Source organism: Saimiri boliviensis, chromosome 7 (assembly GCF_048565385.1).
Source record: "Saimiri boliviensis isolate mSaiBol1 chromosome 7, mSaiBol1.pri, whole genome shotgun sequence".
In the NCBI taxonomy this organism is placed as follows: domain Eukaryota; kingdom Metazoa; phylum Chordata; class Mammalia; order Primates; family Cebidae; genus Saimiri; species Saimiri boliviensis.
This window is the reverse complement of record NC_133455.1, coordinates 29,044,085-29,062,849: the sequence shown is the minus strand read 5'-3', so window position 1 is coordinate 29,062,849 and position 18,765 is coordinate 29,044,085. Positions and strand designations below refer to the sequence as shown.

Here is an 18,765-nt window from a genome sequence, read left to right as displayed (position 1 = left end):
CACACTGCAAGACAAGTTACAAAGTTCTTGCAGTAGTCAAAAAAGTGTTTCAGACTCTAGTGGTGACAAAGGAGGCGAGGAGGACTGGATAAATTCAAGATGTATTTTGGAGTTCTTGTTGACAGAACTGGCTGATAATTTGTATGGCAAGTGACAGAAAGGGAAGAATGAAGGATGAATTTTTAGCTTGAATTATACTGAGATAGGGAAGACTGAGAGAAAACAGCGTTGTGGAGAAAATCAAGAGTTCCATTTAGACCGTGCTAAGTTTGAAATAAGATCAAGTAGGCATTTGAATAAATAGATGAGTCTAGCGGCCATTAGAGAAATTAGATCTGGAGATGTAATACTTGATGTTATATGAGAAAAACATTATAAAACACATGACTCCAGTTTTTCCAAAATTATAAATAGAAAACTTGGAAGGATACACACCAAAGCATTATCTGAGAGCTAAGATTATATATTTTCTTCAAAGTTTTTCTCTCATTACTTGTCTGTATTTTATGCAGTAGCATGTATTGTTTTTGTAATGTAAAAAGTTTAAAATTAAGAGAGCTGAAAAAATAATAGAGTAAATGCTTTCTATAGAAGAAGCATGTACTAGCAAGCAGGAAAGAAATACAGAAAATCCAACTTACTGGTTCACCTTTGAAATTGGAAATTATTAACTAAAATCTAGGGATAAGCTTCAGTCTCTGAAATTGGATGAAAAATATGTGTATGACTGAATTTTTCTCTTTAGGGATTACATCACTTTGAGCAGATTCTCTAAGGGATCTGTGACTTTAAAAGATTTTAAAAAATGGATTTTAATGGCCTGAACATTTCATAATGAGCTTTAGATACCAGTATTCTAAAAGTAATCATGGCCACTATCATAAGGGCAAAATATAGGTTTTGTTTTTCCTCTTGATAAGTTAGCAGCAGTTTTGGTGGAAGAGGGGGCTCATCTTGTCTTTTTTTCACTTTTAGTTAAACTTTGTGCATTTGTTAGCATGTAAATGAGTAATAGAATTCCATGAGGCTTTCTGTGAAAAATCACAGTTCTTTGCTCACACCTTTCCTTATTTTACTTGCTCTACAAGCATTTATTTGTTCTCAAATCTGTTAAATTATTCTTTAAGTATTTAATTCCCTATCTGTATATCACATGCATATATTGTTACTTTGATGTATTTTTTTTTTCATTTAGGCAATAACATGCTCATTTTTTGCTGTGGAAGTTAAGGATTTATCTCTTTCTCCCACCATTCCTCATCTCTTTCTCCTGTACACCTTTCCTACCCACCATTTTCTCAATATGGTTGTACCATAATTTTACTAGATGACTATTCAGTGTTTATATTATGACTATATAAGCATTCTTCACAGTTGAGCCCCTCTTGCACAGTTTTTTATTTGCCATGTGGTAATTTTCAGTTTTATTATTTTTATTTAGATTTATACATATTTAGCATTAATTCAATCCATACCCTTCGTTATTTGTTTAAATCTTCCCTCATTATAGTTAGATGCATAGATATTCTATCAAATTGGAAGAAAGCTCACCTGCTCCAATCTGGGGTGGGTACCCTCTACAAATCAAGCACAGCCATCATCCTGGAGTCTCCATCATCATCTTCCTGGAGCTATCTTTTGCCTCACACCTCTGCCAGATTCCTTGTTTACAGGATCCCATACATTTCCTTTTCTTAGTTTACTTCATTTTTCATGGAACAAATCCCAGGAAAAGGGTGCATAGATGATACATTTATTTTGAGATCTTGCATTGTTTGAAAATATGTTGAATCTTCCTTCCCACTTAAACAGCAGTTTGGATAGAAATACGATTCTACATCATAAATCCTTATCCTTCAGACTTTTGGAAGCATTGCATTGTTCTATTGTATTCAGGCTTCCAGTATTTTGGTTGAGAAATCCAAACCACTTCTGATTTTTGGTGCTTTCAAATATGACCTTTTTCCCTCCCCTTTCTCTGGAAGCTTTTATATTTCTCTTATCAGCACTGTTTTAAAATTTCATAATAATGTGCTTTCTCGTGTGTCTGTCTTTGATCCATTGTGTTGAGTACTCAGAGGGCCCTTTTAGTCTAAAGACTCATGTTCTGCAATTCTGGGGAATTTTCTTTATTACATTGATTTGCATGCACCTTTCTGCATTCTCTAATCTCTTTTCATGTAAATTCTATTGTATGGGGCGGTGCCTTCTTGACATCTATTTTTGCTCAAATCTGGGTTGCCTTACTGTGAGAAATAAACTGGATTGTGAATAAGATCATGGAGAAATTTACATGGGAATAGCTGAAGGATCTAGGCTTTATTGTCTTCTAAAACAGGGTCATCAAATTTTTTTCTGTAAAGGACGAGATTGTAAATATTTTAGATTTTGTAGGTCTAGTATCTATTGTAACTACTCACTCTGCTGTTGTAACGTGAAAGCAGCCATAGACAATACGTAAACAAATGAGCTTAGCTATGTCTCAATACAATTTTATTTGCAAAAACAGTCACAGGCTGAATCTGGTGGGCCACAGTTTACTGACCCCTAGTTAGAGATTTTGTGTGTGTGTGTGTGTGTGTGTGTGTGTGTGTGCGTGCACGTGTGTGTGTGTGTGTGAGATGGAGTCTTGCTCTATTACCCAGGTTGGAGTGCGGTGATGTGAACTTGGCTAACCGCACCCTCCACCTCCTGGGGGCATTCAAGTGATTCTCTTGCTTCAGCCTCCCAAGTAGCTGGGATTACAGGCATGTGCCACCATGCCCAGCTAATTTTTGTATTTTTAGTAGAGACAGCGTTTCACCTTGTTGGCCAGGCTGGTCTCAAACTCCTGACCTCAAGTGATCTGCCTACCTTGGCCTCACAAAGTGCTGGGATTACAGGCGTGAGCCACTGTGCCCAGACCTAGTTAGAGATTTAAATTGACCAGAATACATTTTCTTTTGTCACTGTAGAAAAATGGAATGTACTGCCTCTGAGTTGTGAATTTCCTGTTATGGTAGGTATACAAAGAAAAGACAGGGATGTTGTGGAAATAACTTTAGATCCTTTTTTTCAGCTATAAGAGTCTATGATATGATTGTATTTGTTTTAGAAATGGTGATATTTTTATATCAGGGCACTTACATGTTTTGGTGTAGTATGAGTGCCTTTTTTGTTTTGAGACAGAGTCTTGCTCTGCTGCCCAGGCTGGAGTGCAGTGGTGTGATCTCAGCTCACTGAAATCTCCGCCTCCCAGGTTCAAGCGATTCTCCTACCTCAATCTCCAGAGTAGCTAGGATTACAGGCACCAGCCACCACGCCCGGCTAATTTTCATATTTTTAGCAGAGATGGGGTTTCACCATGTTGGCCAGGCTGGTCTCAAACTCCTGACCTCAGGTGATCTGCCTGCCTTGGCCTCCCAAAGTGCTGGGATTACAGGCATGAACCACCATGCCCAGCCAGTAGTACAAGTCTTGATAAGGGGGTATTAACTTCAGAGAAGTTATCCTTTGGTAAAATATTCATGTCCAAGTTATCTTTGCTAACATTAACAGAATTTCTAACATGTATGCTGTTGGCGCCAAATTGGCTCATAAAATTAAAAAATATTAGAACTTCTAAGGAAAATAAAATAACGTAGCTTTAATACTTGGCTCCCCTTGCTTCCTCTCAGCCCCCTCCCCACCCAAAAAAAAAAAAAATTCTAGGATTAAACACATTTTTGAATCTGATGACTCAGATAGTTTGTTAGTTTAGTACTGGATCATTTTGTTTATAGATTAATTTGTCGAAGTAAATAAATAAATAAATAAATAAACAAATAAATAAATAAATAAAATGAGAACACCAAACTAGTTTTATTTGACCTACTATAGCTGTGTTTATGTGAGTAAATTTAAAACTCTAGTCCACACAGACTATATCAGCATACTATTTGTACACTGAAAACTTAAATGTATAATATAATTATTGTTCTTTAGAGAAACCACCGGCACCATCTCAAGTACAGCTAATCAAAGCCACTACCAACTCCTTTCATGTCAAGTGGGATGAAGTATCTACGGTTGAGGGCTATCTTTTGCAGTTGAGTACAGACTTGCCGTACCAAACTGCATCATCAGATTCTTCAGCAGCACCAAATTTGCAAGGTAACATGATTTTCATGCTTAAAGTATGTATGTTCACATGCTTTTAAAAATATATACTACAGGCCAGGCAAAGTGGCTCACGCCTGTAATCCCAGCACTTTGGGAGACTGAGGCAGGTGGATCACCTGAGGTCAGGAGTTTGAGACCAGCCTGGCCAACATGGTATAAACCTGTCTCTCATAAAAATACAAAAATTAGCTGGGTATGGTGACACATGCCTGTAATCCCAGCTACTCAGGAGGCTGAAGCAAAAGAATCGCTTGAACCCAGGAGGCCCAGGACATGGAGGTTGCAGTAGCTGAGATCATAACACTGTACTCCAGCCTGGGCAACAGGTGAGACTCCATCTCAAAAAAATAAATACATACACACACACACACACACACACACACACACGAGTATATATACTGCAGAAAAGTCTGTGATTTGATTTAAGAAATTTTATGATAGTAGGTCTGTGCATCATAATTTTAAATACGTTGCATTTCAATTTTGAAATTTGGCTGTCTTACCATTATGATGTAGTAGAACATATAGACATGTAGGATAGATTGTGTTTTCTGCAGTTCTTTTTTTTTTTTTTTTTTTGAGACTGAGCTCACTCTGTCACCCAGACTAGAGTACAGTGGTGCAATCTTGGCTCACTACGACCTCCACCTCCTGGGTTCAAACAATTCTCCTGCCTCAGCCTCCCAAGTAGCTGGGATTACAGGCATGTGCCATGAGGCCCAGCTAATTTTTTTTGTATTTTTAGTATAGTGTTTCACCATATTTGCCAGGCTGGTCTTGAACTCCTGACCTTGTGATCTGCCCACCTCAGCCTCCCAAAGTGCTGGGATTATAGGCATAAGCCACCATGCCCAGCCTGCAGTTCATTTTTATGTACTTTCCTAATTTGACATATTACTTGACTTCTGCAGATGGCTTTAATTTGCTTTCATAAATATCTCAGCTTTTTTCAAAAGTATTTTTAACTTAAATGGTACTTGGAAAGTAAAAGGAAACACAAATTTTGCACATTTCCCAGAGAGGATTTCAGTTAATTCAGGCAAATTAGTAAGAAAACATAGGACCTTTGGTAAAGATACAACTTTTTAAACCTTTTATATGTTAACTAAAAATATTTAATTATATTTTATTGAAGCTAACTAAGCGCATATCAGTCTGAACCTTTCTCAATTCCTGCAGGAGTCAGGATGGACCCTCACAGACAAGGCAGTAATAACATCATTCCTAACAGTGTAAGTAAAAAAGTATATGATGGTAAGTGGATGTTTATGGTTATATTCTCAATATTTATTCAGATTTTTAACATACTACTACTCTAGAAGAGGGGTCCTTAACCCTGCCTGCACATGAGAATTATCTCTGAGATAAACAAACACAGATTCCCAAGACCTTCCTCAAATCTAGTGAAGCAGAATCTTTAGGAAAATGCCCAGGCACCTCTGTTTTTAAAGATAGCTTCACAGATCACCGTGACAGAAGCCTGAATTGAAAACCAGGCCAAGACAAGTCTGTGCTGCATTACACAGACATCAGATTAATTTATTGTAATGTGTACTTACGTGACTTATGTGTCTATATTTTGCCATTTCTAAATGTCACAAACAAAGATGTACTTTTAAAATATGTATAAAATATTTTCTTCACTATGTATTTTGTTTACTGAAAAATATCAGTTACTAAATTGAACACCTGTGAGGTTATTTCTTGTCTATGAAGTGCATCACAATAGGTCTTGGTAGAGACTTATGAATATGCTTACTAAGATTTATTATTTTTATTTGGTAAACTGCTGTCTACCTCAGTAGACTCTTCAAGGAAAATGATGTAGGTATTGGCTCATATGTTCTGTGTTCTGTATGTGACTGAAGACCAGTAAAGGTATAGGTCAGGAAGTATATTGTGTCATACTTATAGTATGTCAGGAAGGGGTTATTACAAGTAAATCTAATACAGTTTGTAAGTAGCCTGTCATAGTAAACATAATATTTATGTTTTATGTATTAATATGTTATATATTAATTATATACTATATATACATGTTTGTGTATTTCACAAATTTAGATGGTACTCTAAAGCTTATGATGAAGAGCAGTAGTTTCCTACCCTCTCCCTACCTGCTCTTGATATCTGTTTCCTAGAAGCAACTACTTTAAACTATTGTAGCTTTCTTTCAGTATCTAACTATGCACAGTTGTCCTTCTGTATCTGCTGGGCATTGGTTCCAAGACCCACCCTCCACAGTCCCCTCCATGTTTTTGTGGAAATATCAGTTGGCCCTGTAAAACCTGCAAATATGAAAACTCAGCCCTCTGTATCCACAGTTTTTGCATCCCGCGAATACTGTATTTTCCATATGTGTTTGCTTGAGGACGTGGAACCCACAGATATGGAGGACCAACTGTATTTATTGAAAATAATCCTCATAGAAATGGAGCCTCACAGTTCAAAGTCATGTTGTTGAAGGGTCTGCTTTTAGATCAGTTGTCAGTTGTCTTCAATAATGAAAGGTGACAATTTGATGATCTCTTGCAATTCTGCCTCATCCCCTCCTTTCCTGTTCCACATCCTTCACATATTTTTAGTTGAATTATGACTTGATGTTTATACTATGATGGTGAAATAGTCGCAGGTGAGCCATGCAGTGTGCTATGAGAATTGCGTCTTTCTCATGCAGCTTTGTTTTTCCTGGCATTAACTGCCTCACTTTTTCACTTGCTTAGTTTTCTTCTTGACTGTCATTAATTCATACTCAAATTTTCCAAAAAAGTATAAAACTTCTCAAGATATTTGGACGTAAAAGGTAGTTTCTTTCATCCCCCCTTGGAACCATTCCTCCTGGAGCCCCCTGTCCTCATGTACTGGTTCTTCTCTAGGCCTTCTGCACAGCTGTCACCTTAGAACTAACTTCTGTTTCATATTAGCAATTTATCTCTTTCCTGTGTTATAGCCCATAGTTCTTGACCTTATTTCTTTCTCTTTCTCTGTGTTTTCCTTTATTTGTCGTCACCCTCTGAGATGTGGGCTTACGATAGATAAACTTTTTGAGATCTTGCATATCTGAAAATGTCTTTAGCCTATTTAACTGATTGTTTGGCTGGTTTATAGAATCCTATATTGGAAGATTTTTCCCTCAGAAATTTATAGGCATTTTTTCTAGTGCCTTTTAGCATTCGGTGTTGCTATTGAAAAGTGTGATGCCATTTGGATTCCTGATCCGTCATATATGATTCAATTTTTTTTCTTTTTATCCTCAATATTCTGAAATATCAACAATGATGTGCCTTAGAGTGCATGTCTTCATTTGGTGTGCTACACCCGGTGGACCCCATTGTTCTGGAAACTCATGACCTTCATTACTGATTTTTTTTTTAAATAAACTCGTCCTCTGATTTTGCTTTTTATCTTCTATTTTCTGTCTATTCTGCTTTCTGAGAAATGTATTTCATATGCTAAATTCTCTATCCAATTTTTAAATTTTTAAATATATTCAACCACATTTTGAATTTCTAAAAGCCTCATTTTAGTCTTTATTTCTGTTATAGCACCCTATTCTTATTTCATACATATAATATCTTTCCTTCTCTCTTATAATTCGTAATTCATAAAGAATTATGCTTTAAAAATTTTTGGCGTTTTAGTCCACTCTTTGTTATAGTTATTTTATTAAAGCTCCTTTTAATTTTTTTTTATGTATTTTAATCTTGGACTTCCACATTAGAGGTTGTCATCAAGTGTCTAGTGATGCTTGGCTGTCCCTTTGTGTTTAAAGTGAGGCTTTAAGAAAGAGCCTGGAAGGCCTATGCATGTGGGTGTGGCTTGTTACCTAGTGAACCTTAACAAAGGTAAGTGGGCAGGACCAACAAATACCAGTTTCCGTGGGTCTTTTTTCTTGGACCAATTAGTTAGCTTCCTCTGAGAATTTTCCAACCTCTTGCTTCAGGGTTATGAGCCTGACTGTCAGAATTCTGGAGCTTAGTAAGGGGATTAGAGGGAAGATATCTTTCTGTTCAGCATTTAGACTTTCACTTAATTTCTATTTTTAGTATGGGCGCCTCTCCCCATACTTGTATCATTCTCATACTTGTATCACTTGAGGGATACTGTAGCGTAGTCTAGAGTTTCACATTTCAACCTTTCTACCCATTTCCCGTCTTCAGCTAGAATCGAGGAGAGGAATTTCTCTGGCTTGGTATACAGGGAGAGCAGAAATAGAGCTACAACGCTTCTTAAACAGGCTTCTGGGTGACAAGTCTCCAGCGTTTTCTTGTACTCCACCTCTGCCACCACTGCCCTGGCTCCTGGGGCACAAATGGGCCACATTTTTGTGACTTTTCACTTAGGAGAAGGCTCTTAGCTCCAGCTTTTCTGTTTTACATCTTATCCACTATTCTCTCTTCTGCCATTTTTTTTTCTTAAAAGGTTATCCTTTCATACTTTTAAAAATTCTTTTTTTATCATTTGAATTGGGTTTTGGAGCAATCTCCTGAAGCAAATGTGTTTAGTCTACCATGTTTAGTGAAAATTCTCAGGCTTTATTTATACTTAATTTTATAAAATTCCAGTTAGATCGAGCATCTGATTTTAAGCAAAAAGCACATTTGAGACATAAGGATTTTCGAATGAAATAAACCAAATTCAAATTCTAGCTGTTACTTACTGGCTACCTGACTGTAGGTGTATTGCTTAAGTTCTGTGAGTATCATTTACTTCATCTATAAAACGGGTCAAATTATCTTACTAATAGGATTCTTGTGAAGATTAAGTAAGATCCAGAGTTTATGGATATATATGTGTGTGTGTGTGTGTGTTTGTGTGTGTGTATTACACTGCCTGCCACAATGCTGGCATAACAGTTGTGGCTATCATCATCATCACTTATAAACAGTACCACCACCAATTAAGGGCAAGCACAGGGCATACTATAGACAAGTATCATCAGAGCTATGAAAAATTATGAGTTGACAATAAAAATAGAGACAGAAAAGTAACAATTAAAATAGGTAATTGGAAAGAACAACAATATTAGGGTATTTGAGTGAAGCCAGGTCACTTTCATGGTTCAGTAGACCTATAGGTATAATAACTGATATTCACACTGATGACTTGAATTGTCAAAACATTTTAAATGTGGTGGCTGGGGTTGGTGGCTCACACCTGTAATCCCAACATTTTGGGAGACTGAGGCAGTGGATCCTTCAGTGCAGGAGTTCAAGACCAGCCCTGACAACATGGCAAAACCCCATCTCTACAAAAAATAGAAAAATTAACTGGGCATGCTGGTGCCTGCCTGTAGCCCCAGCTACTTGGGAGGCTGAGGCAGTAGGATTCCTTGGAAGGTGGAGGCTGCAGTGAGCTGTGATCGCGCACCACTGCAGTCCAGCCTGGACAACAGAGCAAGGCCCTGTCTCAAAAAAAGTAAAAAATAATAATAATTTTTATAGATTGGGTGTGGTGGCTCACTGTAACCCCAGCACTTTGGGAGGCTGAAGTGGATAGATCACCTGAGGTCAGGAGTTCGAGACTAGCCTGGCCAACATGGTGAAACTCTGTCTATACGAAAAATACAAAAAAGTCGCCAGGTGTGGTGGTGGGCACCTGTAATCCCAGTACTCAGGAGGCTGAGGCAAGAGAATCGCTTGAACACAGGAGGTGGAGGTTGCAGTGAGCTGAGATTGCACCATTGCATTCCAGCCTAGACAACAAGAATAAAACTCCATCTCAAGAAAAAAATAGTAATACTTTTTAAAAAAAAGTTTGAATGTGTTTATTATAGTGTATTTAAGAAGGCTAAGAAAAATGTAATTAGGAAGATTCTTATCCAAAATACATAATGACATAGGATAATTATATGCATAGGTATGAAATCTTTATATGGAAAACTCAGTTTTGTAGAATAGTTTATTTGCTTGAAGATTCCATATAGCTGAGATTTTACTTTTATCATATTTTTAGTATATGTGTCTGTTCTTTAAGAAAATTTGACCAGAGTATTAAACTTAGTAGCTTTTGTGTTCTCTCTTCTATGTTATATTTGTATTTGCTTGTGATACTAGCTACCACCTATAAAAATGTAGATTTTTGTAAAGTATCTGTTCATATCCTTCGCCCATTTTTGAATGGGCTTGTTTGTTTTTTTCTTGTAGATCTGCTTTAGTTCTTTGTAAATTCTGAATATCAGCCCCTTGTCAGATGGGTAGGCTGCAAAAATTTTTTCCCATTCTGTTGGTTGCCGATTCACTCTACTGACTGTTTCTTTTGCCGTGCAGAAGCTGTGGAGTTTGATTAGGTCTCATTTGTCTATTTTGGCTTTTGTTGCCATTGCTTTTGGCGTTTTGATCATGAAGTCCTTGCCTACACCTATGTCCTGAATGGTTTTGCCTAGATTTTCTTCTAAGGTTTTTATGGTATTAGGTCTGATGTTTAAGTCTTTAATCCATCTGGAGTTAATTTTGGTGTAAGGTGTCAGGAAGGGGTCCTGTTTCTGCTTTCTGCACATGGCTAGCCAGTTTTCCCAACACCATTTATTAAACTTTACAAAAGAAGACATACAGGAGGCCAACAAACATATGAAAAAATGCTCATCATCACTGGTCATCAGAGAAATGCAAATCAAAACCACATTGAGATACCATCTCACACCAGTTAGAATGGCGGTCATTAAAAAATCGGGAAACAACAGATGCTGGAGAGGATGTGGAGAAATAGGAACACTTTTACACTGTTGGTGGGAATGTAAATTAATTCAACCATTGTGGAAGACAGTGTGGCGATTCCTCAAGGACCTAAAAATAGAAATCCCATTTGACCCAGCAATCCCATTACTGGGTATATATCCAAAGGATTATAAATCATTCTACTACAAGGACACGTGCACACGAATGTTCATTGCAGCACTGTTTACAATAGCAAAGACCTGGAACCAACCCAAATGCCCAATGATGATAGACTGGATAGGGAAAATGTGGTACATATACACCATGGAATATTATGCAGCCATCAAAAACGATGAGTTCACGTCCTTTGTAGGGACATGGATGAACCTGGAAACCATCATTCTCAGCAAACTGACACAACAGCAGAAAATCAAACACCGTATATTCTCACTCATAGGCGGGTGTTGAACAATGAGAACACATGGACACAGGGAGGGGAGCACTACACACTGGGGTCCGTTGGGGGGAAATGGGGGAGGGGCGGGGGGGTGGGGAGGTGGGAAGAGATAGCATGGGGAGAAATGACAGATACAGGTGAGGGGATGGAAGGCAGCAAAGCACACTGCCATGTGTGTACCTATGCAACAATCTTGCATGTTCATCACATGTACCCCAAAACCTAAAATGCAATAAAAAAAAAATGTAGATTTTTTTTTTCCCTCAAAATATACTCTCACTTTCCTCTTCAAAACTGATCTTTTGAGCATGGAGATTAAGTGAAAAGAAATTGTTTTCTTAAAAACTATAATAAAATTAACAAATAATCCTGTAGAAATTAATAATGTAATTTGTAGTGTTTTGTATTTTAATAAAAAATATTTAAATTGTAAATTGTTTTGCTTGCTTTTTACATGTATTTTTATTTCATTGACTATTGCTTACTTCAGTAATCTGTTATGTTTCCTATAGATCAGTGATACAGTAAACAGTGCAAAAACTGAACAAACAGCCATGAAAGAAACTTCAGTGAAGAACAAACCAGACTTTAAAGCACTGACGGATTCTAATGCCATTTTATATCCATCCTTGGCATCTAATGCTTCTAATCATAATAGTTGTGTGGTGGATATGCTAAGGAAAAATGAAGGTATATGACTGACATTTTAAACTAAAGCTTTTTATAAAATCAGTAGGGAATTTAATAGTCATTGAAAAAGTAAATGTTATACAGTTTTAATCCATTTTCCTAATAGCAAAAAACTACCATATTCAACCTGGTTAGAATGATGCTAAAATACTAAGTAAGCAGTTACCTGAATAGTAATGATTAGTTATGAGCTATGGAATTTAAATGAGGCAAGGTTTTTTTGTTTGTTTTTTTTTTTTTTAAAGTATAGCCTCACCATCAGGAAGAACTATAATTGGAAATGATTAGGAGACTTGTTAGGGATTCCTTTAGGACCCAAGAAGATACACAGAGACTAAAGCAGTGGCTGACTCCAGGAGATACGTAGAAACTAAAGCAGTGTCTGAAATGGAAAGAATTCATCATTTAAAAGACTTTTAGAAGGTGTCATCTATAAGACTTGACAACTGGTTGTATATGAGAAATAAAAATGAGTTGAATATGACTCCCAGTTTTTTGGGTTGTCCGTGAGAATAGATAATGATACTCTTCATCAGTGATACTCTTCATCTTCATCAGAATAGATAATGATATTCTTCATCAATGATACTCTTCATGAAGATAATGATATCTTTATCAAGTTAGGAAATACATGAGCAAGAACAGATTTTGGGAAAGATAGGTTCAAATCTGAACTCTGTTTTTGAGGCACTTCAGGAATATACTGGTAAAGATTTCTAATGGACAGTTGGATACTTAGGTAGAAGGCAGTACTAGGCTAGAAATATAAATTTAGAAATTTAGAGTATTGAAATGTAATCTCCAAAAGAGCAAGAATCTCATTGACTTGTTCACTGCTAGATTCTGAGCATCTGATACCATGTCTGGACTTACGTATGGATTTGTGAGTGGTATTTAATGCACAGAAAAATATGTAAAGGGCGACAAAAAGAAGGCTTTAAGTTAGTGAGGCATGATCCATGCCTGCCTTATTTCACCATTATAAAAACAAAGACAATGCCTCATACATGGTAGGCTTCACTGTTGTGGAATGAATGAATTATATGTCATAGAAAAAAAAAGCTTCAAAAAGGAGTATGTGGTCAGCATTGTTTACATTGCAGAAAAGTCAAGTAAATGAAAATTTTAAAATATCCCCTAGAAATCACTGATGTTTGCCAAAACTATTTTATTAGACTAGTGTGCTAGAAACCAAATTTTGGGGAGATCAAGGAAGTATTAACTGCTCTGAAGGGAATTAGTAAGGGGAGAGGGTAATTGGTGGAAATTGTTGGGTAAACAAAGAGGTGTGTTGTTTGCTTCAGAGATTTGGTGATGTTTATAGGCCAAGGGCCAAAAACTGCTGGCGAAGAATCTGAAAACCCTGAAGAGAGAGGAATGATTGATGAATGAAGGTCCCAACACTTAGGAGAAGGAATGGGACCAAGAATATGGGAAAATACATTCGGATTTTTTAGGAGAGAGGTCAGCGTATCTTCTGCAATGGAAAAGAAGACAGGGAGGATGAGCACAATTATTAGTACAAAGTTTGTGGCCAGAGAAGGCTGAAAATTGAGATGATTCAAGCCTAATGACCTCTAATATTTTTTTCCTGAAATGAAGGGCAAAGCCATTTGATCTATGATTTAGTGGAAAGTTGAGACCAATGGTTCAATGTCTACAGTGAACGAGGAAGGTAAAAAGTTAGATATCCATTATGGATATAATGCACTTTATTTTTCTAAACATTTTATGCCTAATGGTTAATTCATACTAATGCTATTTGTGGCGCTCATGTATGGTTTTAAAACTGAAAGTACAAAGAATCATATGACAAGAACTATAAGACACAACATCTATCTGCAGATATCGTATTAATAATTACCTTTTCCCTTTTATTTTAGGTCCTCACTCTTCAGCAAATGTAGGTGTTCTAAGTAGTTGCCTGGATGTAAGAACAGTAATACCTGAAACTTCTGTATCCAGTACTGTTTCCAGCACACAAATTATGGTAACCCAGCAGACCATTAAAACTGAATCATCCAGTACAAATGGGGCAGTTGTTAAAGATGAAACTTCACTAACAACATTCGGTACCAAATCTGAAGGTTTGAAATGTGTTTCACATACTGTATTTTGAACCATTTATGTATATAAATTCATCAGACTTACTTGTCTTAGATGGGAATTGCATTTCATCTTGCAATGAATCATATATAAACAGATAAAACATATCAGTTAAAATTATTTTATAAAATATTCTTTGCATAAAATATTTAGATTAGTGCACACTATTGAAATACAATCAGAATGTATCTTTCCTACTGTGAATAAATTTAGCAAAGTTTTTTTTTAGACAAGATTAGTTCTAGACGTGTGTATTAACAATTCTTCCAACTTGCTTGATTTCTAATTTGACAAATTCTTATTCTTTTATAATAGGAATTGTATTGCATCTTCAGTAAACATTCTCTGAAGTTCTAGCTAGTCATCAAACCCTTGAAAAATGAAGTATATGAATTATTTTGAGTTAAAGGGTCAATATTACTACTTACTGTAAATAATAGCGTAATACCCTCCGGCTGTTTTTTTTTTATTGTGATAAAATGCACATAACATAAAAGTTGCTGTCTTAGCCGTTTTTAAGTTTACAGATTGGGGGTGTTAAATATATATTTAAAAATTATATTTTAATGTATCTGTCTGATAAGTGATTATGTAAGTCTTATCTGATTGTTTAATTTTTAGTTGATGAATATGCACTGCCTGCAACGAAGATCAGCCGTGTAGAGACGCATGCTACCGCAACACCGTTTTTTGTAAGTACATGACCTGGTGATGATGCATGTTTACACATGATTATGTACTTTTAAATGCTGAGCAACTTCTAAATAATTTCATTAAAAGATTCTTCAGTTTCATTAATGAATCGACATAAATTTAGAAATAAATTATTGAATAGGAAAATGTTCACAGTATACTTTTTAGTGAAAAAGCTGTATAAAAAACAACATATGTGTTGTGTTCCCAATTTTGTTAAAAAAATACATGTAGTTCATACATTTATACTCTCACATATACCCACACATAACCACTCTAAAATCCAGGTGGGGGACAGATAATTTTTACTTTCTTCTTTATGCTTTTTATATTTTTCTATAATGAGATGTTATTTTTATAATCAGAAATGTATATATGTATATATGCATATATACATACATATATGTGTATATCTATGTAAATTACATTAATAGTTAAAAGATAGGATGTGTTACGAAACATAAAACTTGAATGGCTGTATTGCTAGCTACTTAATAGAAAAACAACAGAATATTGCAATACTGGATTGATGTAAATGTAGGGTAGCCCAATAATCTCTGATATTTGGTTGTTTTACATAAGGCCACATTTGGCCTGCATGGCACGAAACTTAAAATGCCAGGAAAGTGCCTTCCAAATACACCAAGATTGTCTTAATTAGATAACTATAAGGATAATACATACATATATATACTTTTTGAAGTTTTTTTTAGTTATTTTTAATTAGTGATTTCAACTTTATTTCTGTGAGCAAGAGTTTTCATTTGACATAAATTTAACTTTTAGAATCTTTAAGAAATCTCTTTAGTTTTTGTTTCTTTTCAATCATGACTTTATGGATTTTGACCATATATTTACCTTTATTAGCTTTCACCTTTCCAGAATGTTAAGTCCTAGTGTTTTTAGACTCTTCTCAGGGAAGGATTACTAAAATGAATTTTTTTTTCTTGAGTCTGTTTTTGCCATGCATCAGCCAGAATTGTATTTGTTATTTGAGTTGGAGCCAGTTGTTTTATAAAAGTTGTTGGAGAGAGTTTTTACAACTTAAAGAAATGAAAACAAGTTTAAAGCTATTACTTTTTTTTTAACTTTAAAGACTCTTCTAGTTAGCTCACTTTGTCATGTGTGATAGCCTAAATATTAAAAAAAAATGTGAATTATAAGCATGTACCTCTGCTGTTATATATTTAAGACAGAAATAAATAACTGAAGTGCACATTTGTTTTGAGCTTCTGGAAACAGTGTCTCATTTATAAGAAGATGGCTTTAAAAGGTTAGTTCCAGGGATAAGTATAATTCACTTACCACTAAAAGTAGCTTAAGGTAGAGGAAGTTTATTTGTTTTAAAACAGGATAAAAAATGTAAAACTGTTTAATCTACTCCTCTTTAGTATTACTAAAGTATATTCAAATTGCATTTTAGTTTTGAACATTTTTTCTCCTTTTAGGTTTGGAGAATCACAGGTATTTCAAGTGCAAAGATCACTGAATTTTTGCTATTTGTTTTTGGATCTAGAAATAAGCCAGCTTGGAATGAATTTTTATTTGCTCCTTCTGGAGCAAGTTGTAATGTTACACTAAAGGAATTACATTTTCTGAGAGAGTCTCTGAAATGACAATGTTCTATAAAATAGCTGGCATTTTAACATATCACTGATTGGAAAGCATGCTAACTCCAGTTAGGTGGATAGTACAGAGCTACTGACTTGGAGAATGCCTATCACTCCTGTGTTTGAATTGGCATCCCTGTTTCACTGTCAGTTGACCTAATCTGTTAAGACTTTATTTACTTATGAGTTGTTAATGTTGTGGTGTTTATCCAAATACCTACTTGTAGATCACTGCATGAACTTATTAAATATTGAAATTTTTCATATATTCAATAAGAGTCTTCATAAATTTTTCTTTCTCTGTAATTAGAAAGAGACTCCTTCAAATCCAGTGGCCACAATGAAAGGAGGAGAACGACAATGGTGTGACGTGGGAATTTTTAAAAATAACACAGCTTTGGTGAGCCAGTTTTATTTGCTGCCAAAAGGGAAGCAAAGCATCTCAAAGGTAGGTATTGATATATTTTTCTACCTTGTGAATTATAAACCTCAAGGATGAGATTTTTCTCTACCAAAAACTTAGAAAGGAAAAGGAAAAAATAATAATAATTGAGAATGAGGTTTTTTTTTTTTTTTTTAGAACCCTGATTCTGGTCACTTGAATGAGTAAAATTGGGATACATCTACAATCTATATAATTGTGAATTCTGTACACCAAATGTATTAGGCTATTCTCACATTGCTGTAAAGAAATACCTGAGACTGGATAATTTATAAAGAAAAGAGGTTGTCCGGGCGCAGTGGCTCAAGCCTGTAATCCCAGCACTTTGGGAGGCCGAGGCGGGTGGATCACGAGGTTGAGAGATCAAGACCATCCTGGTCAACATGGTGAAACACCGTCTCTACTAAAAAATACAAAAAAAAAACTAGCTGGGCATGGTGGCGCGTGCCTGTAATCCCAGCTACTCAGGAGGCTGAGGCAGGAGAATTGCCTGAGCCCAGGAGGCGGAGGTTGCGGTGAGCCGAGATCGCGCCATTGCACTCTAGCCTGGGTAACAAGAGCGAAACTCCGTCTCAAAAAAAAAAAAAAAAAAAAGAAAAGAAAAGAGGTTTAATTGGCTCAAGGTTCCATAGGCTGTATAGGAATCATTATGCTGGCATCTGCTCAGTTTCTGGGGAGGCCTCAGGAAATTTCCAATCATGGCAGAAGGTGAAGGAAAGTAGGCATTTCTTACATGGCTGGAACAGGAGCAGTGGGTTAGGGTGGAGAAGTGCCACACACTTTTAAACCAGATCTTATGAGAACTCACTATGTATTACTAAGGGGGGATGATGCTAAACCATTCATGAGAACTCTGCCCCTACAATCCAGTCACCTCCCACCAGGTCCTACCGCCAACACTAGGGATTACAATTCTACGTGAGATTTGGTGGGAACACATATCAAATCATATCACCAAGTTACATTGAATTCTTTGTTAAGGCCCTTTGTGTAGACTACATCACAAGCATGTCATTTAAAAAATCTTAGAACCAGGTGTGGTGGAGCATGCCTGCAGTCCCAGCTACTCAGGAGGCTAAGTCAGGAGGATTGCTTGAGCTCAGGAGTTTGAGGCTACAGTGCAGTAAGATTGCACCTGTGAATAGCCACTGTGTTCCAGCCTTTCAACATAACAATACCTATCTCTAAATTAAAAAAAAAAAAAAAAAAAAAAAAGACTTATACAGTCACTGAGCTGGAGGGTTGTTTGTTTCTTTGAGACAGGGTCTTGCTCTATCACCCAGGCTGGAGTACAGTGGTGTGATCAGAACTCACTGCAGCCTCAACCTCCTGGGCTTAAGGGATCCTCACACCTCTGCTTCCCAAGTAGCTAGGACTACAGGGACAAGCCACCCTGACCAGCTAATTTTTGTAGAGACTGGGTTTTGCCATGTTGTCCAGATTGGTCTAGAACTCCTGGGCTCAAGTGATTCTTCTGCCTCGGTCTCCCAAAGTGCTGGGATTACAGGTATGAGCCACTATACCCAGCCAATGAGCTGGGTTTTGAGTCATAAATAATCTAGTCTGACTAGCACAGATAAGAGTTTTTTGAAATATCTCTTTATTTTGTTAACCAGCATGTCTAGAGATTGGAACTGTTTTTTTCCTATTGAAAAAAAAATTTTTATGGTTTTACAATTTAAAAAAATCTAAAAGCCCTGATATGCTACTAAATACAATCTAATGTTCCCTTAATTCAGAAACCCCGTAAAGAGGACCTCATATACATATATAAGATATTATATATATATGTATGTGTGTATATATATATATGTGTGTAAATTAGACATTTAACCTTCTAAGAATTTTTAAATAGATAACAGGTCCAAAGGACATTGAAATTTTTTTTGTGTGTGAAGGCCAGGTGCAGTGACTCATGCCTGTAATCCCAGTACTTTGGAAGGCCAAGGTGGGAGGAGCTTGAGCCCAGGAGTT

General features: G+C 36.2%; 1 protein-coding gene across 2 annotated transcripts in view; it reads left to right on the top strand.

Moving 5' to 3' along the window:
* Nucleotides 1-18,765, top strand: part of HCFC2 (host cell factor C2) — a 39,915-nt gene that overhangs the window by 16,923 nt on the left and 4,227 nt on the right. For both annotated transcript variants that reach the window (XM_074402309.1, XM_074402308.1), the window contains exons 8-13: nucleotides 3,964-4,131; nucleotides 5,320-5,372; nucleotides 11,763-11,940; nucleotides 13,824-14,027; nucleotides 14,668-14,738; nucleotides 16,660-16,801. In XM_074402309.1, coding sequence (XP_074258410.1) covers nucleotides 3,964-4,131; nucleotides 5,320-5,372; nucleotides 11,763-11,940; nucleotides 13,824-14,027; nucleotides 14,668-14,738; nucleotides 16,660-16,801 — 816 coding nt within the window. The remainder of the gene's footprint in view (nucleotides 1-3,963; nucleotides 4,132-5,319; nucleotides 5,373-11,762; nucleotides 11,941-13,823; nucleotides 14,028-14,667; nucleotides 14,739-16,659; nucleotides 16,802-18,765) is intronic.